The sequence below is a fragment of the Hemicordylus capensis genome, chromosome 4 (genome assembly GCF_027244095.1).
Source record: "Hemicordylus capensis ecotype Gifberg chromosome 4, rHemCap1.1.pri, whole genome shotgun sequence".
Classification (NCBI taxonomy): Eukaryota; Metazoa; Chordata; class Lepidosauria; order Squamata; family Cordylidae; genus Hemicordylus; species Hemicordylus capensis.
In genome coordinates, this window is record NC_069660.1 from 140,229,137 (window position 1) to 140,251,969 (window position 22,833).

A 22,833-nucleotide genomic window follows, 5' to 3' on the forward strand; every position below is an offset into this window, starting at 1 on the left:
TCGAGTTTCACCTGTAAAACAAAGTAAATGATAACAGCAAAAGTTAAAACACTACAATTCAAACTTTAAAACATTTTAAACAATGTTAAAACTATTAGAACAATATTTAGTTAAAAGCCTGGGTGAATAGATGCATCTTTAAATACTTTTAAAAAGTTGTCAGAGATGGGGAGGCTCTTGTTTCAGCAGGGAGCGTGTTCCAAAGCTTTGGGGCAGCAGTGGAGAAGGCCCATCCCTGAGTAGCCCCCAAACAAGCCGGTGGCAGCTGCAGACGGACCTCTCCTGATGATCTCACTGGGCGGTGGGGTTCATAACAAAGACATTCTGTTAAATACCCAGGGCCCAAGTCATTTAGGGCTTTATAGGTTATAATCAGCACTTTGTATTTTGCTCAGAAACTTATTGGCAGCCAGTGTAGATCTTTCAAAATGGGAGTAATATGGTCTCTCCTAGATGACCCAGATACCAACTTGGCTGCCGCATTCTGTACAAATTGTAGTTTCCGGACAACACAGAAGTGCAGACCCACACAGAGCGCATTGCAGTAATCCAGTCAAATTAAAGCCGGTTAAAAGCCAGGCTAATAAAATGAGCCTTTACAGTTCTCTTAAACACTTCTAAAGGTCACAGTCCTCCTATCTCCACAGGGAGCATGTTCTACAATGCAGGAGCAGCTACTGAGAAAGCCTTGACCCCAAGTTGCCACCAGACAAGCTGGCCGCAACATAACATGTAAACATTTGTTTTCTTCTGTCCGATCTGTATTGGGGTTGTTTGCTGGTCTGTGACTGTATAAATAAAGATTGATTGTAAATACGGCTTAGGTTCCTTCTAAATACAGTATGTTGTTTCTGTTATATCTCTTGTGTTGAGCTACTATAGTCCTAGATTATTTGAATGATATGTAAAGTACCTTTAAAATGTTGGGATAGAAACATGTGCAACAATTCTCAAAACATCATAGACTGATTAATCTAACCTTTCATCATGAAGCAGGATAATCCAGCCATAGTTCAAATCCCCATCCGGCCATGAAACTCAGTGGATGACTCTGGGTCCGTCACTTAACTTTCAGTCTAACCTACCTTACAGGGTGGTTGTGGAGATAAGCATAACCATGTAGACTGGGCTCCTTGAAGGAAGTGTGGGATATAAATAAAGATAAACATAGCTTCCCCACTGAATCAAACACTGAGCAACTATATGTGTGCTCTGGAGAAGGACCAGCAAAGCAGGTTGCTCTAGATGACTCAAGTAGGGAGCAACAATACAAGATCTAATGTATGTAATCCTTTTCTCTCCATCAGTCAATGCAGCATCCCTTATCTTGGGCACAGAATCTCATCACAAATTCAGTGTTCTCAAAGCACCAACAAAAGAAGAGGTGTCCTTAAGAGCATATACAGCTCGCTGCAAATTGAACAAACTTCGTCGCTCAGCTTGCCGTTTGTTTACCTGTGATGAGATGGTCAAAGCAATAAAAAGGCTGGAGACTGAAATTGAAGCAAGACGCTTGCTAGTTCGGAAGGACAGACATCTGTGGAAGGACATTGGTGCGAACATAATTGTTCTAGATTTTTAATTGTATGTAGAAAAATTTGAATGGGGTGTAATAAGTATGGATAGGTCACAACTTCAAAACAGTGATTTCAAAGTGTTTTGCATAAGATAAGACAATTTCCAGCAGTGTTTTCATCTTTTCATGTTCCTTTATTTGTTGCAGGAGAGCGACAGAAAATCCTCAACTGGCTCTTATGCTATAATCCACTGTGGCTGCGCATAGGTCTGGAAGTAAGTGTGTGTGGTGCTAATGTTGAAAGCTTACTGCAGGCTATATACTGTATGAACATCTGAGAGACTGGGGGGTTACTTTTATGTCTGTCACAGAACAGAAGAACTCTTTTGTAGAAACTTGCGGAGAATGGCGCTATTTGTAGTAGTAGTTATGCAGGATTAGGATATATTCTGAATCTAAAGGCTGGTGCATAACATGAAGCTTAGTATTTGTGCTGCCAGTGGCTACATCCACACAGGCCCTGTGTCTTGGTGAACATCTCAGTTTCATGCAGTGTTCTCTCTAACAGGGATTCCCAGATGTTGACTACAACTCCCAAAATCCCCAGCTGCAATGGCTTTTGCTTGGAGTTTATGGGAGCTGTAGTCGTCAACATCTGGGAATCCCTGTTAAAGGGAACACTGGTTTCATGTCTGAAGATTCATCCAGGTTCATAGTTTTGAATGGACCAGTGAACAGAAGCACATCTCTTTTTATATTCCTTGCACCATGAACTGAATCTTTTCCAGACATCTGTCATATGGTTGTTTCTCTTCTTCCACACTGGAATGGAATCTATTTCGGTCATTGACCAAAAATAGTGATTTCATAAGACTCTGACTGTCAGTTGTTAATTTCAGAATGACAGTTACATTCAGTAAAAATAATATGATTGTAATTATTCAAGTTAAGCCTAGAGGCAATGATTTAATGTGCATACTGTTCTGTCTTGAAACTGACTGAATACAAATCCTGTTCTTCTATTCCTATTCTGCAGTAGGAAATAAGGGAATCTAGTTTGCTTGCTAAGGGTTGTCTATCATAGGTGCTACCAAAATTGTGTAAAATATGGACTGCAAAAGCATTTTGAAGCTATGAGTAACAAGAAGCTTTGAGATGCAGAGAACCGGAATTGGAGTGTTGAGATGCTCACCCCTCCCATATTGCTGGATGTAGCAAACAAAACTCTTGTTTGGACTCACAGCTGGGAGAACAGAGTGGAAGAAGAAAATTGGTCCCTCCCCACCACCTTGAGCCTCTTGCATTGGCTTGTTTTAGGGACAAAAATGTTTACACATGGAGATTATGTTCAGTTGTTGCTCGTGTCTTAAAAGATTGGTGTTGTATTGGGAAACTGAGCTTTGACCATCTAAGTTGGTTCTGTTAAAGGGAACACTTACTGTTCTACTACTGGCTTTGATAGAATTTGAATATTCAAACTGCATTACTGAAAGGGGATGGTTTGGTATTTATATTTAAATGGCTTCTACCTCATTCCTTAACCAGGCCATCTATGGAGAACTGATTGCCTTGGAGAGTAACAGTGATGTGATGGGTTTGGCAATGTTTATACTCAATCGGTTGTTGTGGAATCCAGATATTGCAGCAGAATACAGGCACCCAACTGTGCCTCACCTTTATCAAGAAGGTAACACTTCCCCCCTTGCTATTCTATAAACTGATTTGTAGTTGTAAAATTTATCTCTGCGTAAAATTAATATTATTTATTCTCATAGGTCATGAAGATGCACTGTCTAGATTTACGCTGAAAAAACTTCTGCTGCTGGTTTGCTTTCTTGATCGTGCCAAATTGTCTAGAATTATTGAACATGATCCTTGCCTCTTCTGCAAAAATGCAGAATTCAAGGTACTCTGATTCTCGTGGGTATTTTAGATTAGCTTGTAATATAATAAATTTTGATGCCCCTGGCAAAAGCTTTTTAATATTAATTTTGTGTTTATTTCTGGAGGCAGTATTTTTCTTCAGGTGGGAGATTACTTTTAGGTGGGAGAACTTTTAAGTTCTCAGGTTATTCAGTACCAGAAATCGCTTCATTTTTGTATACCAGTTATGCAAGCAGTTGTTGTGAAGCATATAACAATCTGTTTTGACTATACAGTTTTATCTTTATAGGATAGATAATTGGTAACTAGCAGTCTATTTGATGTTTTAAAATAGCATTTGATCATGTATAAAAAATAAAACATTTTGCTTTCTTTAACATATGTCATGTTGCATTTTGTTTTTTTCTGTAGTCTAGTAAAGAGATATTACTGGCATTTTCCCGAGACTTTCTAAGTGGAGAAGGCGATCTTTCTCGCCATCTTGGTTTTCTGGGCTTTCCAGTTAATCATGTGCAGACTCCACTTGATGAGTTTGACTTCGCTGTAACAAATCTAGCCACAGATTTGCAGTGTGGCATTCGTCTTGTGTAAGTCATTTTATTTTTTTTAACTGGACATTACATAAAGATTGTACTTGAAGGAATGAATTAATGGGGACTATTTGTATTTTCAGGAGAGCTGTGGAACTTCTGTCAAGAAACTTGAACCTTTCAAAAAAGTTAAGAGTTCCTGCAATAAGCAGACTCCAGAAGATGCATAATGTGAAAATTGCCTTTCAAGTACTAGAAGACCATGGGATTCAGTTGAAAGATGAAAACGGTAAGAAAAGTGCCAGGATGAATCATTAAAAAACCCAAATGTGTGGATGCTGCTAATCCATTAACTAGTTTGAATGTTTTATAGGTGGAACAATTGAAGCTAAAGATATCGTCGACCGGCATAGAGAGAAAACCCTTGCATTGCTGTGGAAAATGGTGTTTGCTTTTCAGGTATGCCAGGGTTAAATCTTCAGTAACATGAGGATGTGAGGGCATCAAGGGCTTGTAAACTTGCATCTTCAAAACCTCAGTGTAGTTCAAGCTTAGTTTTTTAAATGACTGCCACATAGTTCAAGGTATGCTGTATAAAACTGGTAAGAAAGTATAAACAAATCCAAAGAGTTCTTGTTTGACCCTTACTGGTTGACAAGTAAATAATGTTTGAATAATAATTTTGAAAGAAAAAATAGTTTCATCTTCGTTCTAACTCTAATCAAACTTTAAATTTTTGAACATTTCTATTTAACACTCTACCCCAGGAAAGCTTCCAGAAAGTTTCTGTGTTTTGCGACATATGGTGTCTTTCCATCTTACCACAATCTCAGTTTTTCACTAATGCTATTAAAAGCAATTTTGCCCTCAGCTGCCAAGTCTCTCTCATAGCCCAGCAAATTTTTTTTTCATCTGTGTGCGGAATTCGTTTTGTTCTGGGCGGCAGTATCAAGGCAGTGTGCGCACACGTGCATTCAGCGTGGGGCCTTCCTGATTCAACCTGAGCAGGATCTAAAACTAACTGAGCTGACATTAAAAAAAAAACTTGTGAGCGTGCGTGCATGTGCGCACACCTTAGAGGGAACACTGCAGCCCAGTAACAAAACCAAAAGTCCTAAAGTATCCTAGATTACTTGATGCCTTCTAAACTTTGTTCTGAAATGCTAGATTCTGGTCACTTGCCTAGCAGATTTGCTGAAGTAACCTGATTTTAACATTGCTAAATATCAGGAAGCATCATTTTAGTAATTTCTGAGACTCATCTTCTCAATTTTATTGAATTTTAACAACATATAATTACACTATGGTAGAAGAAAAACTGTTCTTTCTCCAATTAGGTGGATATTTCCCTTGATACAGATCAGCTAAAAGAGGAAATTAACTTCTTAAAGACCAGACATGCCACAAAAGCGAAGATGTCCGCTTCAGAATCTCCCGTTAACAGCAAAGTGAGAAAAGACAGCGGTAGCTTTTGCTCATCTTTAAACTACGGTGAAAATGTAAAGCTGTTGATGGACTGGGTGAATGCTGTCTGTGCATTTTATAATATTAAGGTAAATAACTCCACCCCCTTCCTCCAGGAACAACTTTCATAATTTACTAGCTTTGTTACTTTATAGACTAGTGTACAAACTTTATTCTGTAGATGCGTCAGCCAAGCAGGGCCATAGGAAGCTGCTGGAGGACAAGGTCCAGCCGGTGGCCTCCTCACTACTGGAAGGGGTGTGTGTGTGCGCACACACATGCATAGCACATACACACTCCATCCATGCCCCCTGCATTGACATCGTATGCAGGGGCATGGGAAGGAAAGAGCTCCAAGCTGGAACACAGTGCTGACTGGCAGAAAAGGGAGTGAGTCTTGAGTGGCCCCGTTTCTGCCATCCTCCCTGTGTCTGATGATGCAGGGGGCATGCCCACTACCTGGAAGAGGGTCCATTCAGGCTCTTTCTCCTAATCCTCCGCGGTCAGCACTTGATTTCAGCACTGAGTGGTGGGGGAGTTTCTTCCTCTGTCTCTGGGAGCAAGGCAGGGAAAGAAACCGCCAGCCATGGAATTGAGCCCTAGCTGGCAGGATTGGGGAGCGTCTCCCGGTCAGCGAGTGCTTTGTTTCCTAGCTGGGGGCAAGGGGGGGTGCCTTGGTGGCCCCAGCAGCCCAAGGATTCTAGTCCCTCCTTTCTCCATTGTCCTCACGCCTCTGGTTGACTAATGGGTAGAAGCCAGTTGTAATCAGTGAGGCTAAGATTTTTAGAGCATGTGTGGTACTTGAGCCTCTTTGGATGCTGGTTTCCTGATAAAGAATGGAACCCAAAACATGTAAGTTTGGTTTTTGTAATACCTAAGACCTAATTTGGATGTAACATAAAAGAGTTCTAGGGGAAACCTAGGTTCACACACGCCCCCTCCTCACGGGTGTGCAAAGGAGAGTGAAAGCTGCTGCCTTTGCTTTATGAATAAACCACAATTCTGCATATTTCAGAACTGTGGTTTAACTAACTAGTTTTAGAACATGCCAGGATATTAAACCAAAGTTTGGTATTCTGACTTGTTCTAACATTAGTTTACAAACCACAGTTCGAGGTTAATGCATAATGCAGAACTGGGGTCTGTTCATAAAGTGAAAGCGGAAGCTTTAGCAATCCTCTGCCCAGGGGATGAGGAGGTCTGACCCCCAACACACTTACCAACAACTTATTTTAGAGGAGATGTGTGGGATGAACAGTTGTGGTCTCATCTTTTTGTTAATCTGTAATTTAAGGAAATGGCTTGACTAATGTTTTCAAAGGTTGTTTTCAAAAGCCCAGGGATAACATTATTAGTGTCATAGTCATGTATGTAAACAGTTTTTGGATTAAAAGAACCTTTAGAAATGGTAGATTTTGTAGGTACATGCTAATGAGCAGATGGATAATCTGCTGTTCCAATGTTTTTGCTCATTTGCCTTTGGCACTCTTGTGGCAGCTTTGCAGAATTCTGATCTGCAGGGTTTGTATCAAATATAAGCAGAGCCTAACCCGATTCCCCCCCCCCATAATGCTTTTAAATTTTTTACACTCTACTAACATTTTCTTTTGAATATCTCATGTCATTGCAACGCTTGTCAGTAGTTGCTCCCATAGTCCCTAGATGATAAGGAGAAAAAGAAGATTAATACTGGAGCTTAGGCCCAGGGTATTTAAAAGAACACCTTCTTCATTATGATCCCCATCGCCCATTGAGATCATCTGGAGAAGTTTGTCTGCAGTTGCCACCAGCTCGACTGCTGGCTTTACAGGATCCGGCCTTCCCTGTTGCCGCCCAGAGATTATGGAATCCACTCCCTGCTGAAAAAATAAGAGCCTCCCCATCACTGATAACTTTAAAAAGTCGCTAAAGACACATGTATTCACCCAAGCTTTTAAAAACACTTGTGATTTTAAATTGTTTTAAGGTTTTGATTTCTGTTTTAATTTGTTTTATGTTGCTTTAAACTGCCCAGAGACAGAAGTTCGGGGCAATGTACAAATTTGACAAATATAAATAAATGTGGCTGTAGAAAATCCAGACTCTACATCCTGGCAACTTTAAGACTTTGAATGCTGTTGTGTTGATGATCCCCACCCTGCCCACCCCAGATCTGCTTTAAAAAGCCACCAGGAGGGAATTCAAGACCAGAACTATTCCAGTGGGAATGAGAACTGCTCTTCGTGGCATTGCTGCAGTTTGCATAAGTTTCTTTTATTTTTTCAATTAGGTAGAAAACTTCACAGTATCATTCTCAGATGGAAGAGTATTATGTTGTTTGATTCATCACTATCATCCATGCTATGTGCCTTTGGAAGCCATAAGCCAATACACTACTCAAACCGTAGAATGTACCAAAAATGGTACACTAGCACTGAATTCCTCTTCTGAATCTGATGCCTCTCTAAATCTGCTGAATGGATCTTTTGACCAAAGTGAGTTCATTAAATGGTGCTTTAGGGCAAGTGGAAGGCAATTAGTTGCTATTTTAACTTATTCAATATGTTCAATCTTGTGTTGTCTCCTTTTTATAAAGCAATAACTACTTCAGTACTCTACAAAGAACTCCTTGACAATGAGAAGAAAAACTTCCAGCTGATTAATGCTGCGGTTTCTAATCTTGGTGGTATTCCAGCTATGATCCACCATTTAGATATGTCTAATACAATCCCTGATGAGAAGGTAATCAACAAAGTTCTATAAATTCACCGTCTTGTTCCTTTATAAGTTTGTCTATTCAGATATTTTTGTCAGATGAGATTGTCTTCAGATGATTTGTCATTTATAAACCGTTTTTCATTTATAGACCGCTTGCTCTGCTCTCTTTCAGGTAGTTATCGCCTATGTGTCATTTTTGTGTTCACGACTTCTAGATCTTTGTAAGGAAATTCGAGCAGCACGACTTATTCAGTCTGTATGGAGGGAACACAGATTGAAAAAAAAGCTTGCTCAGGTATTTCATTTGCTTTGCATTATGCACTCAATTGTCAACAGAAATTGACACTACAGGAAGAAAATAAAGTTGCTGTAAAAATGTTTTCTCTTGTTAGACCATCAAGCAGAAGTCTGATGCAACGGTTATAATTCAGAAGCACTGGAGAAGGTACTTGGTTCAGAGAGAACTTCAGAAACTAAAAAAAAGGGCAAAGCAAGAAGCTGAAAAAGTGGCTTCTGTAGTCATTCAGGTATGATTAACTTTTCATATAGAATCACTCAACTGCCAGGAGCTATGGCATTTCTACTCAGCATAATGAGAATATGGGATCCATTACTAGAATGTTTTGTCCTCATTTGTGGCTTTCAGTGATCCAGGACTCTAGAATAAGCAAGGAACAATCTGGCCCTAGCAGCCCAGTTGTTGCAGGAGAACCTGCAGAACCTATCCAGCCCTCCTCTTCCAGACAACCCCACTCCCAATGATGGGAGCCCCCAGCTTTCATAAGAAGCACAGTGGAATCGGTACTGTCTGACCAAACAGCTGCTTCAACTAAGCCAGTGACTTTCACTATTTTTGAAGTTAGGGGCCACTACTGCCAAGTTGCTTGAAGTGCAAGGATTCCTCTTTGGGGGGGTTTCCACTGAATTTCCCTGCCAAATCCCCTGCCTGTCAAGACCTGCTCATCCACCACCACTGGTCCTCTCGGCACTGGGCCCAGCCCCTGGCTTGCTGCTGTTGCCATTACCACCCCTTTATGAAGGTTGAACAAGCCCTTATGGTGCTGTGCACCTGGCATTTTCCACCCTGCTCATGTGGTTGCAGTGTAGTGTGGGTTGATGAGCCCCTTCCTTTTGCGAGGGAGAGAGAAAGGATTGAACTGGTCAGGAAGTCCAGGTGGTGGTAGCAGCAGGAAGAAGAAGATGGGGAACAAGAAAGGAAGAGTGAGAGTGAGAACAGTCACTGTCACCCCCAGGTGCTGGAGAGGGAGCAGCAAGCCCGGGGGCAGTGCAGAGCCAGATGGGCATGGTGAGCCTGAGGCCATTAGTGAGGTCTGTGCAGCCTACCACTGGCCTGCAGGCCACACAGTGAAGAACAGTGATCAGTCATGGCCTTCACCCAACCTGTAGACTATTGTTCTAGGCTCCTTGCTCTTATTCTAGAGTCCTGGATGAAGGTGTAGGCAGAGGGGAGGATTCACAGGCAATGAAACACTCCATTTTGCATAAGGAGTTGTGAAATGTTTGTATGTTCAAATCTTCGTTGTGTTGGTTTCTCAAATTGATTTTCTTCATAATAAGCTTTTATTGTATTAAAATGAAATATCATTTTAACAATTGTATCATCTCCTTTCTCCACTGCTTTTTCAGACTTATTGGAGAAGATATTGTGCAAGAAGAAAATACTTGCAGCTGCGGCACTGTGCAATCCTCCTGCAAGCAAGGATAAGAATGTTGCTTGCTGTTGCTGCTTATAAAAAAGTTTGCTGGGCTGTCCTCACAATTCAGAAGCGCCTCCGAGCTACTTTAAGAGCAAAAGATGATGGCCAGAATTATCAAAAGTTGAAGCACTCCGCACTTGTGATTCAGTCTGCGTTCAGAAGATGGAAGTGCCGCAAAATGAAACACAAAATTGAAGCTGAGATGCTGTTGCAAACAACGGAATTGGCAAAGGAGGAGAGAGCTGCACTTGCAATTCAGTCATGGTACAGGATGAGCAGAGACCGAAAGAATTATTTACGTATCAGACAAAATGTTATCAAGATTCAATCCTTTTTCAGATGTATTAAAGCTAAACTCATTTATAAGGAGAAGAGAATGTGTGTGCTGACCATTCAGAAGTATTACAGAACTTACCGACTGGGAAAAATGGAAAGGGAAATATATTTGCAAAAGTGTGCAGCAGCTGTATGTCTTCAGTCTGCTTTTAGAAGAATGAAAGTCCGTTTATTATATCGGCAAATAAGAGCTGCCTGTGTCTTTCAGTCCCTTTGGAGAATGAGACAAGAGAGACGATCGTTTCTGCATCTGAAACACTCTGTTATCGTAGTACAGTCATATGTGAGAAAGCACCAACAGCTTAAAAAGTACAAAGCGATTAAAAGTGCTGTCTCGATAATTCAAGCCCGATACAGAGCGCACATAGCTTGTAAAAAAGCTGTTTCCTCTTACCAGCACCTGCACTGTGCTGCTGTCGTTCTGCAGTCTGCATTTAGAGCCAAGCAAGCCAGGAAGGAAGCCAACATGCTGAAGCCTGTAATAAAGATTCAGGCATGTTTTCGTGCTTATGTTGTCCGGAAAAGATGTCTAAACTTAAAACTTGCTGTTGTGAAAATTCAGTCTTTCATAAAGATGAAAGCAGCACGTAAATATTACTGTGCATTAAGGGAAGCAACCAGGTATGTCCAGCGAAGATACCGCTCCCGAAAACATGCTTTGCAGTTACAAGGAGAATATAGGAAACTGAGGAGTACTTGTATACTCCTCCAAGCTGTTGTACGGGGAAACCTTGTCAGGAAAAGGATCAGAATGTGGCAGGAGGCTGCAGTTGTACTTCAGGCTTGGTACCGAATGACAAGAGAGAGGCGCCACTTTCTGAGGATACGTGGGGCTACTGTGCTTATTCAGTTATATTTCCGTCAGTACAGAGAGCAACGCTCTCAGAGGCAGAAGCTCTTGCAAGTAAAAAAGGCAGCTATCTGTTTGCAAGCAGCCTACAGAGGATATAGGCTACGCAAAACACTTAAATGTCAAAACATGGCAGCTGTTACGATCCAGGCTGCATTCAGGGCTCATGCTGCAAGGATGAAATACCAAGCCATGATTCAAGCTTCGCTTGTGATTCAGAGATGGTACAGGGCTTCCAAAATGGGCTCCAAAATCAGAAAGAAGTTCTTGAAAACCAAAACGGCCGTGACAGCTTTGCAAGCAGCTTCTCGTGGATGGCAAGTAAGGAAATGGATTCGAGAGCAACATGCTGCGGCAACCATTGTACAAGCTGCTTTTAGAAGGTACAAGGCTCTACAAAGGTTCAGGATGATGAGAGAAGCTGCTCTGACCATTCAGCAGTATTATAGGGCCAGGGTTGCAGGTAGGAAGCAACGGCACGGATATGTTGTGCTCCGGAACTGCATTGTACAACTCCAGGCGGCTTGGAGAGGGAGCATTGTGCGGAAGCAAATACAAATACAGCACAGGGCTGCAGTGGTGATACAGTCCTACTACAGGATGCACATTGGTCGACAAAAATTTCAGTGTTTCAAAGGAGCTGCTGTTACAATTCAGAAGTGGTATCGTGCTGTTGTACTAGCCAGCTGCCGAAAACAGGAATACCTTGCTTTAAAGAAAGCGACTGTCAAAATGCAGGCAATTTACAGAGGTGTGAGACTGAGGAGAAAAATTCAGCGTATGCACAAAGCAGCTGTTTGTATCCAAGCTAAGTTTAAGATGCATCGGAGTAAGGTGGGCTATCAGGCGATGAAATGGGCAGCCACTATAATTCAGAGACGATACAGAGCTTTTTCCAGAGGAAGAAAGGAACAGCAAAAGTATATAGAGCTAAGAAAATCTGCTTTCATTCTTCAGGCGGCCTACAGAGGCATGAAAGCAAGGCAGGAGCTAAAAACCCGGCACCAGTCTGCAACCGCCATTCAATCGTTTTATCGGATGTACAAGCAACGGAAATCTTTCCAAAAGCTCACTGCAGCAACAAAATTGATTCAGCAGTGGTATCGTCATTGCAGAGATCGCAATGCACAGCTGCACAGATACAGGCAGATGTGGATTGCCACCCTCCAAATCCAGTCTGCGTTCCGAGGCATGAAGACAAGGCACCGCTTGAAAAAGATGCATGTGGCTGCCACCACCATTCAAAGACGATTTAGAACTTATTTCCAGAGGCAACGTTTCATTTATCTTAAGGCAGCAACTGTAACGATTCAGAGGCAGTACCGAGCAACAGTCCTTTCAAAACAGCAGCGTGTAGAATATCTTTGTCTCCGTAAAGCTGCCATCACAATGCAGTCTACCTTTAGAGGCCTGTTGGCCAGGAAATGTATGAGGCGAATGCAGGCGGCTGCTACAAGCATCCAGGCTGTCTTTAGAATGCATGTAGTGTATACTGACTACTGTGCTATGAAGCTTGCTTCTGTCACAATACAGCAGCATTACAGAGCATACCGAGAGACTAAACGGGTGAGAGAAATGTACCTAAAACATTGCCACTCTGCTTTAGTTCTTCAGGCTGCCTATAGAGGAATGAAAACACGGTGCCTCTTGAAGAAACAACAGGACTCTGCAAAAGTCATACAAAGTGCTTATCGAAGGTACAGGCAACAAAGTTCCTCCAAAAAAATGCAGTGGGCAGCCAGAGTTATACAGGGAAGGTTCAGAGCCAATAAGCTGAGGGAAACTGCTGTCCAGCACTATTCCTCTGTCAGGAGAGCCACCATTTGCATTCAGAAGGCTTTTCGTAAAATGAGGACAAGGCAATGTCAAAAAAGGCACTTAGCTGCTATCGTGCTTCAGCGGAGTTTTAAAATGCAGAGAGACCGTAGAAAGTACCTTGCAGTTAAGGCAGCTGCTGTGATGATCCAGAAACGCTATAGAGCATTGCTTTTGGCCAGAAGGCAAGCTCAAGAATACCTTTCTCTCCGCACAGCAGTTATTTGTGTGCAGTCTTTCTACAGAGGCTTTAAAATAAGACGGGCAGTTCGGCACATGCATTCCGCAGCAAGACTAATCCAGGCAGCATTTAGAATGCATAGGGCTAGGCTGTCCTTCAAGAGGCTGAGAAAAGCTGCTGTCACTATTCAGTGGCATTACCGATCTTACCAAAAAGGGAAACTTCAGCAAAATGCCTACCTGGCGATTCGGCTGTCTGCTCTAACAATTCAGGCAGCGTATAGGGGTATGAAAGTACGGCAAGAACTGAAAGCCATGCATGCCACGGCAACTGCCATCCAGGCTCTTTATCGTATGCGTGTGCAGCGCAAACATTACAAACGGATACGCTGGGCTGTGCTAACTCTTCAGTCTGCCTATCGTGGAATGGTAGCACGCAAAAGGACAAAGGAAGTGCATATACTAAGAGAGAGTCCACCTTGCTTTCATGATGCTGTAGATCACAGAACTGCAGCTGTTGCAGTACAGACTGAATACCACACCAAAAAAGCCAGAGTGCAGCACCATAAATGCGAGGAAACTGCCCTTTTAACACAACAGCATGATCTATCTATCTTGGCAATGAAATATCAAGAAACAACTTATCTGCAAACACTGAAGAGCGTCGTCATGATACAAGCTACAATCAGGGGCTTCATTGAGCGTCAAAAGTTCTGCAGACTGAAACAAAGTGCAATAAAAATTCAGGTATTTAGTAGCTATTTTCCCTGCTCCAGTGGGCATTTGTAATGATTAGCAGCTACCTTGAGTTATAAGCAAGCTTAAGAGTAGAAAACTAGATGCCTATTGTGTAATAAAGATGCCAAGCTGTTTCCTTTTTTACCTTGTATTTGCAATAACAGATTGATGTTTTGAGCTAACAAGTACTTTAAAACAAAGGGCTCCAATCTTTCTCATTGAAACTAGTGTGGTGTTAAAAATGTGATGGGATATTCTGGAAACTCCTTTCTGATTAAGAAGCAGGGATGCAAGCCAGTGCCAAAATTGACCGGGTGGGGGTTCTAAATGAACTTTTTCGTAGTAAGTAGTACAGGTGGCCCTCGTTATCTGCAGTTTCAGTAACCGCTGTTCCGTGTATCCGTGGATTGGTCTTAGAAACCCAGCTTAATTATCTGCAGGATTTAAAAAATAGGTGATTTTCGCCTGTCTGCAATTTCTGGGCCACAAGAACTTACTTCTGATGGCATTTCCTGTCCAAAGACAGTGCAGAGCCATTTTGTGGCTTGTGTTTACAAAAAAAGCCTATTCCAAAACAGCAGAAAATTGTTTGGTTTGGTTGGGGTGTGGGGCATTGCTAGACTGCTGAAAAGTAAGGTTCTGTGCTGTACTACTTTTACTTCCGCTTCCCTCCCACATTTTTTGTGACTTTTGGTGCAAAAAATTAAAATAAAATTCCCGTAGAGTTAAGGTTTCATTATTTGCGGTTTCTGTGTTTACAGCTGTAGACAGGAATGGAAAGTTGGATTGCTTATACAGGAACACTAAAGAATTCGTCTTCACTTGAAATATGCATAGATGTTCTGTTGTGCATAGATGTTCTGAACCTGTCCTGTTCATTCAGCTAGCTTTCAGGAACAGTTTTAGGAGCTCTGTTCCAAAAATGCATTCATTTCATGAAAATGCTAGTCTGTTATAGCAATTTATGTTGCTGAAATGTGTGTTGAAGTTCAGATGTTCATGTCAACTTGCAGCTGAATTCTTTTAAAAAGTGGTAGCAAAATAAAGTTGTTGGTTGGTGGCTGTTTTCCCCCCCTGTCTGTTTTAAACAGAGGTGGTATCGAGCAAAACTTCAAAGGAGGAGATACCTACAATATCGTAAAAATACTATTAAAATACAGAGAATGGTGAGGAGATGGATCAGTTGCAGAAATGTAGCTGTAGCTGCAGTTCAGGAAGATAAGAGACAAGAAACCCTAATCAATGGGATAACTAAATTTCAGGTAAATAAGCATCCTAGATCATTGTCTCTTTCACTAAGCCCATAAAGTGAGGATTTAAATACTTTTCAGGGAAGAACTTGGAAATTGTTTCTAAAATATATCTAGCTTCCTTTTTGTCACTGGAAACACGTGACAAAATGTTTCTGTGACCATCCGGTTTCAGAAGCATTTTACACCTGAACGAAGTCCAGAAGTCACTCTGTGAATGCAGAACATAGCATTAGAACTGAGTGCAAAGGGGACGCTGCACTCTATGGCATTCCAAAATATTAGTCTTTCTCTTTTGATTCCTCCTTTTGATTACTCAGGATGCCCCTGAGTACCAGTTGCAGGGGAGTAACAGCAGGAGAGAGGGCAAGCCCTCAACTCCTGCCTGTGGCTTCCAACAGCATCTGGTGGGCCACTGTGAAACAGGATGCTGGCTAGATGGGCCTTGGGCCTGATCCAGCAGGGCTTCTTATGTTATGTTCTCCGTATAATATTTATGTGAAGTTTGTCTTTTATCCCCCCAACCTGCCCTCAACCAGGCATTGTGGAGAGGATATCTATGGAGAAAGAAGACTGATACTGTAGAAACGAAAGCTCTGCGAGATAGTTTGCTGATTGCTAATCAGGAGAGCAAAGAAGAAAAGAAGTTGTGTAACAGAACTGCACTTGCCATTGATCGCCTTCTCAAATACAAACACTTTTCTTATATTCTGGCAGCTTTGAAAGACTTGGGTTAGTACTTGCTTGTTTTAAAATAATTACTTTAAAAAACTGTATGTAGACAACTGATCTTTGTCACATGTACAGAGTTATCATAGTAACATGGGCAGGAATAAAGCTTTGAGAAACTTATCAGTACCTTTATTATCAATCTAGTCTTTCCATCTCAGAATGACAGAAAACCTTTGATAGATTTTTCCTTTACCCTGTGTTGGTCAATGAGAACTGGCTAACTCGTGTTACTGGACAGCATCCACCTGTCATGGTTAATCATGGTTAAGTCCCATTGAAATGGTTGCTCCTAACTAACTAGTCTTGATAGTGCCCACTAGGGATGTGTACAAATCGATTTTTAAAAATTTGATTTGTGCCCGAATCAAATCACCCTGATTTGTTTTGTGTCCAAATCTGTCCCCCCCCCCAAAATAACCCCCAATTTGATTTTGATTCAATTTGGATTCAGATTGACTCGGACTAGTTACAAAGGTCTTAGGGGCACCAAATTTGGGTGGTGGGTAGGTCCCAATGGGTACCACCTACCACCCCAATTTCAAGACATTGGGGCACTTGGTTGATTTTTTAATGATTTTGTTTTTTTGTTTTTACTGATTTTGTGTATTTTCACCATAGGAAGTAATGTGGATTCGAAGTCGCCCTATCCTAACCTGGATCCCCAGCTTTCATTTTTGTAAAAAAGCTAAGCTCTGGCTCTTGTAAAAGTGGAGTTTTGGAGCAAAATGTGCAGTCACTGTTTTTCAAGTGTTTGGATTCTTTGGTGTGTAAAAACCTTTCCTCATAATGAATCCCTATACGGATTCATTGCACGCCTTCATTTCTTCTGTTTATTTTGACTGTCATTGGACAGTGCCAACTGTCAACTGCCATGTGCCAACTACACCCTTCTCCCCCTCCCCTTCAAGGCAGTAGGGTACTCAGTTTATTTTTTAGGAATATTGAAGTATTTAGATTCTTTGGTGTCTTCATTACACACCTTCATTTCTTCTGTTCATTCTGACCCCACTGCTTTGCAGGTGGTGGGGAATTAGTGGCATCCCATGTGCCAACTACCCCGCAACCCGCAAGCCACTGGGTATTCAGTTTATATTTTAGGAATATTTAAAAATCCTAGAACATAAACTGAGCAGTACCTCACTGCCTGGCTGGTGGGAGGGGGATATAGTTGGCACATGGCAGTTGGCACTGTCCAAAGACAGTTGAAATGAATAGAAGAAATGAAGGTGGGTAATGAATCCTCATAGGGATTCATTGAGGAAAAGTTATTGTGCACCAAAGAATGAAAAACACTTGAAAAATAGTGACCACACATTTTGCTCCATAACTCTACGTCTACAAGGGCTAGAGCTTAGCTTTTTTTAAAAAATGAAAGCTGGGAATCTAGGGAAATTCACAGGAGGAATCCAAATCTCGAATTGATTCAAATCTCACGTGATTTGATTTGGACCTGAATCTACCCAATGGACCACAGGGTTATTTGTTCTGTCTCCAAATCACCCAAATCAGCTAGATTCAGGTACAAATCGATTTGCACATCTCTGCTGCCCACTGTTCTGATAAGACTGTAATAATTGTTTTTTTCTCTTTTTTTCCCCTCCCTCAGAGGTTGTAACCAGGCTTTCTCCTGTTTGTTGTGAATCTATGGCCCAGAGTGAAGCCATCTCCACTATCTTCACTTTGATAAGGAGTTGCAATCGCAGTATCCCATGTATGGATGTTATTAGATACTCTGTCCAAGTCCTGCTTAATTTGTCAAAGGTATTTCTGCACTTCTAAGTTTTGTTTAAAACATCCTAGTTTATAAAAGGGTGTCTTAAAAAGTGCTTCCCTAGCTTTCAGGTAAATATCACCAACTTAATTTTTAGGATATATTCTTCTAAACTGGGGAGATGCTCACTTCTTTTGACTGAAGCCTATCCTATCATACTGGTTTTAAGGAAACTTTTAATGTATATGGATTACAGTACTAATGTGAGAGAGTCCAGTCACTGTTCTGGAATAATGGTTCAGTTTTACTCAGTGTTCTGGTCTTTCTTCACCAGTTATATCTTGGTGTAGTTGTTTTTAACTTTTTGTCTGTCCAGTCCTTGGTCTATAACTTTAAAATGAATGCAGTGACCATTTGTATTTAAATGTTTAAGCTAATAGCTAAAAGCACAAGCAATCTGTGTTCCACTTATGCTGTCCATGCTGCTTCTTAACAAAATGGAGTAGCCCTTAACAACAGATGATAGGTACTAGGCTTGTATGTATCCACATATTTATATTATTCAGAAATACACTAGGACACTTGACTCAAAGTTGGGTTTCTTGACAATGTGCTTAACATTATCTGTCTGTCCCCGTCTCCCCACCCCCAGTATGAAAAGACTATTCAAGCTGTCTATGCAGTGGAAAATTCTGTAGATACTATATTGGCCCTACTTCAGATGTACAGAGAGCGAGCTGGTGACAAAACTTCAGAGAAAGGTGGAAGCATTTTTACCAAGACATGTTACCTGTTGGCGCTCTCCTCAAAGGATTCAAGAACAGCCTCTGTAAGTTGTGATAACTTTTTTCTTGCATATTCCTCTTTGTGAAATCCTGTTTTTGGAACAGGGAGGATGAGAGAAGGAGTAGCTACCGTCTGAGTCTTCTGATAGAAGAGACTTATGTGGCAGCTCCTGCTCTAGCCCTGCTTAATGGCAAATGGGAGCATCTATAGAGGACTTGTGATGGTACAGGGCTCTGTGGGGAATGCTCCTGTTGGCCAATGGGGAGATGCTGGGCAACGGAAGTGGTGCAAATCTGCCAGCTGGCTTGCACCTCTGCTGCCACTGGGTACTGACTGTTCAGGGGTTGGGCAGGTGGGTCCTTGGCCAATGTCCTACCTGGTGCAACCCCAAGTGTTGTCCATAAGTATATTACAGTTGCCATATTATTCAGCCAATCTTTACCAATTGCATTTCACATTGTATATAGTGTAAATTTCCTTTATTGAGCTAAGGCTGATCTTTCACATTATCAGTAACTCAAAGATCTACAGACCTAAATTTTTATTGTCATTGATTTAACATGTGAAATGTACTGCTGTAAGCATGACTTGAAACATTCTGGGTTTGGATGGAGAATATTTTTAGAAACTAACCAACTACTGGTCTTTCTACAGTATCGCTTCCTCATCAAACCTGTGTTTGGGTTTACACACACACACACACACACACACACACACACACACACACACACACGAAGTCAAGGCATATTGGAAGAGTGTAAATAAGATTAGCCTAGCCTGGCAAGAAAAATGCACAGGATATTTCCTAAAACTAACTGTGTTTAAGCTTTATTGTACAAAATATTCTATTTTTTGTGTTTAAACTTTAGCAGTAAAATGGTGACTTGCTTTTTAGGACATCCGAGACAGCCCTCGAGTAGTTGCTCGCCTTCAGAGACTGTTTAAACTCACGGCTCGTAAGCAGCAAATAGACGCCCAAAGAATGGTTGCCAAAAGGAAGACAGAAGCATACATAAATGGGCATGTCTGTGTCCCAATAATTCCTGTAAAAACAAACATAGTTTCAAGGTAAGAAGTCTCAAACTCTTGGCTTTTGGATTAAATACTAATGTGTAAACGTGTTCTCTTTTCATTTTTGTTCTGTTGTAAACCACCCAGAAACATGAGTTTTGGGCAGTATAAAAATATGTTAAAGAAAAAATAGTCCTCAGAAAGCTACCTACTCTTAATTTTATGATGTGTTTTCACTTTACAGACAGAGGCCAGACTGGGTTTTAAGGAAAGATAATATGCAAGAGATCGTTGAGCCACTGCAAGCAATTCAGATGGTAATGGATACACTTGGCATTTCTTACTCCTAAGGATGAACAAAGTCTGGATTTTTTTATTTTAAAAAGCATGTCTGTTTCCAAAGGCAAAAGGATTTGGCAGCATCTGGTGTCAATTGCACATTATGTAAAGTCCCTTTATATATATATTGGATATATATTGGAGATATATATATATATCCAATCTCTATCAGTTTTTTAATAATATCGGATAATATCTTAAGCTGTATTGCAAAAATATGCTAACTCAGCTGATAATTGGCGGGGGTGGGTGGGCTTTTGTATTGAACTCAAATATTTCTTTAGATATGACTTGTAACAGAAAAATTGTATACTGTTTATGCAATAAAATGGCTATAAATATAGCTTTAAGACTCTGAATTCATTGCTGTCGTGTGTGTGTCTGCATAAATATCTGGGTGTTTCACTGCAGAAAAGCAAATTATTGGATTTTCTGTGTATTGTTGGTTCTAAAGTTTGGGGTGCGCTCAGCTGTCAAATTGGCATCAGTGGAAGATAGGCAGCAGCAGCAGCATCCATCATGATTAGAGAAACAAACAGGTGTGTGAAAAAGAGCACACTTGTATACAAATATATTAAATAAATCATAGAGTGAATGGGAATCATTGACTTTCCTAGGTTGTTATGCCACATACTTTGACAGTGTGCAGAGGCTTTTGGAAACTATCTGCAGTCTCTTTCCCACAGGCCATTATAACCCTATTTTATCTCTGATCCTTCTGCAATAGCCAACAGATCTGTGGTCATTTTCAGTTGTGATTAACACTAAGGCTAAAAATGTCTCTAAAAGACTACTGGAATTCCTGATTGTAAAAAGAGCCTGTGCTATATAGGTGTTGTATGTTGCCTGTCTCTGTTTCTGGGGAATCATCTTGAATCAATATTAAATATTTTGTTTCATTGGGAGCAGTTTCATACTTGGCTCTTACCTAAAGTTATTGATTTTGTTAGTTTAATTGGTGGATGAAAATAAGTGAATTGGCTCCAAAAACAAAGGCAGCAGCTTCAAATTCCAATTTCTGTCAATAGAGGGCAGCAGGGCCTTCCTAAGATTCTTCTTATGCATTAAGGAGGAGAGGAAACTACTTTTGCAATAGGGGCTTCTTTCAATACTTCTCCCTCCACATCCCATCATATGTTCTGTTTCTTCAAGACACACACTGGCCTTCCCTGAGTTGAGAGGGTAGCTGTTCATGTTCTGATTCTGTGCACATCATGGACATGGGAAGCATCTGGTGACTGAAGTAATTTGAATTAGTTTATTGATTAGTCCAAAAGGCCATATCAAAATACAAATGACAACACATACAAGTAATTGAACTATTAAGTCTAAAACACTAATAATTTATAATGATAGTAATAAATCAACTTCAGCACATATTAACTCTCGAAATAACATTTTCCAAATTGAGGAGTAATGAACAACTCCCGAAGAACCCACAAAATCTTTCGCTATCTGTGGATGTAGAAAGCTACCTTGCACCAAATCAGGATTGTCTACGCTGATCCAAGTTCCTTGCTAGTAATACCAAATCATGGTCTAGCGTGGCATCTGTACCCTCTCGGCATTTGCAACTTCCCTGAAGTTTGTCCAGGCAGTGCTGGAAAAAGTTCCCTTTTTCACCTAAGGTCTTGCACTAAAGATACATAAACCAAAAGAAATCTGCAGTTCTTGAACTCTATAGAAGTGCTTCTGCCAGAAGGGTGAGGGGGAATGCTTCATAGTCAGCCATAGAATTGCTTGCAGTAATTCTGTTTAGAGGAGCCTGTTTATAAGTGCATGTGCAAATACAACTACTGAAGTCAATGGCTACATTACCTGCTCTAAAACTAGCTACTTTGTTTTGTCAGATTCATACCTCTATTGGAGTTCTCCTTAGTTGCTGAGTCCCTCTCCTGTTTTTGTTTTTTTAATTAAATTCTACCTTTTCTACATTCTATTCTCTCCCTTGTCTGGTCCAACATTGTAATGAATTTAGGAGTTACAAGTTGCCAATTCTATCTGCTTGGCAGAATGGATTGATTTCAAACTGCCAAGAAGAGACAGGATATTAGCAAGTTTAAATCTGTTTTCTTGGCGATTCCCAAGAAAAACAATGGTCTCGATATGTCCTCAACAGAGTGCATACTGGTTATTTGAGATAAAGTATTGTTTCCCTCTTGCCTGCCTGGTACTGTACAGCAAGTCCCTTACATGTGTTTAGTTTCCTGGCAGCTTGCAATGGCAGAGCAAACCTCATAAGCTTGCCCAGCGTGCCATCAATTACCCCTTTGGATGTAGGGAATGGGAACAACATTTACTAGGAAAGCTGCATTCACGAAATAATAAACTGTTAGCCGCCCCATAACAAATAGCTCCCTGGGCGTCTCACAGCACTAAAACACCAAATAAGTTCTAGTAAGAACTAATCTGCCTCCTTTCATTAACTCTGATAACTGCAACGGGTTATTTTACCTGGTGCGAGATGCCCAATAATCACACCAAGAGGAGATCAAGATTTTCAAAACTTTATTTACCTCTGCAGAGTATAAAAGCGTGGCTCATGGAATCAAGTTCCAGTCAAAGGTAGAGCACCCCAAATGGAGGCTGACAAAGCATTTATACAAAAAAGTTACAACTCTCACACCATCAATGAATCAAAGGCAAGGAAGCAGTCTGGTGATACATCACATTAACCAGCATCCATGAGATAACAGATGACATTGTTACTGCCCTTTCATTCCAGAGACAGTATATTGCTACTCAAAGAGAAACAACCCTGGTTCCCACCAAAAAGGGAGAACAGGATGGCACATTTGTTTAATGGTTGTTACAAAGCAGAATATACAAGAATAACAAAGGGGTGTGAAGAGCTCATGAAAGAGCCTGTTCTCATGAGAAAGTGATGACAGTAGCGTTTATTCAGAGAACCACGTCAGGAATAGGACTCAGGCCCTATTTGTAGAATCTAAGATGGCGTAGCTCATGCCAACTCTATCTAGAACAATTATAAAGGTATTCTACAGGTAACAACTCTACAGCTGGACTAAATGTGGTTCAATTTGAGGTCCACAAATTAGGTCTCTTGTGCCTCAAATGTTCATGTGTCTGCCATCTTGGATCAGGGTGGATGGCATCATTACAAACTGCACCATTAAGGTGTCCCTGTGTGTCTCTCACTACAACTGTACCAAATTTGGTTCAAATTGGTTGGGCAGTTCACAAGTTAGCCCACTTGTGCCTCAAAAGTTTATGCGTCCACCATCTTGAATCAGGGTGGATGACATCATCACAAAC

At 41.0% G+C, this 22,833-nt stretch overlaps 1 protein-coding gene across 1 annotated transcript in view; it reads left to right on the forward strand.

Moving 5' to 3' along the window:
• The window catches only part of ASPM (assembly factor for spindle microtubules), a 35,842-nt gene extending 15,382 nt beyond the window's left edge, over positions 1-20,460 (forward strand). The window contains exons 6-24 of the mRNA XM_053242979.1: positions 1,308-1,553; positions 1,724-1,791; positions 3,062-3,203; positions 3,292-3,422; positions 3,812-3,987; positions 4,074-4,219; positions 4,304-4,389; positions 5,268-5,483; positions 7,664-7,868; positions 7,970-8,115; positions 8,264-8,386; positions 8,484-8,618; positions 9,739-13,737; positions 14,820-14,990; positions 15,518-15,710; positions 17,317-17,471; positions 18,074-18,250; positions 19,103-19,275; positions 19,463-20,460. Coding sequence (XP_053098954.1) covers positions 1,308-1,553; positions 1,724-1,791; positions 3,062-3,203; positions 3,292-3,422; positions 3,812-3,987; positions 4,074-4,219; positions 4,304-4,389; positions 5,268-5,483; positions 7,664-7,868; positions 7,970-8,115; positions 8,264-8,386; positions 8,484-8,618; positions 9,739-13,737; positions 14,820-14,990; positions 15,518-15,710; positions 17,317-17,471; positions 18,074-18,250; positions 19,103-19,275; positions 19,463-19,568 — 6,794 coding nt within the window. The 3' untranslated portion in view covers positions 19,569-20,460. The remainder of the gene's footprint in view (positions 1-1,307; positions 1,554-1,723; positions 1,792-3,061; positions 3,204-3,291; positions 3,423-3,811; positions 3,988-4,073; positions 4,220-4,303; positions 4,390-5,267; positions 5,484-7,663; positions 7,869-7,969; positions 8,116-8,263; positions 8,387-8,483; positions 8,619-9,738; positions 13,738-14,819; positions 14,991-15,517; positions 15,711-17,316; positions 17,472-18,073; positions 18,251-19,102; positions 19,276-19,462) is intronic.
• Positions 20,461-22,833: the final 2,373 nt, after the last annotated feature.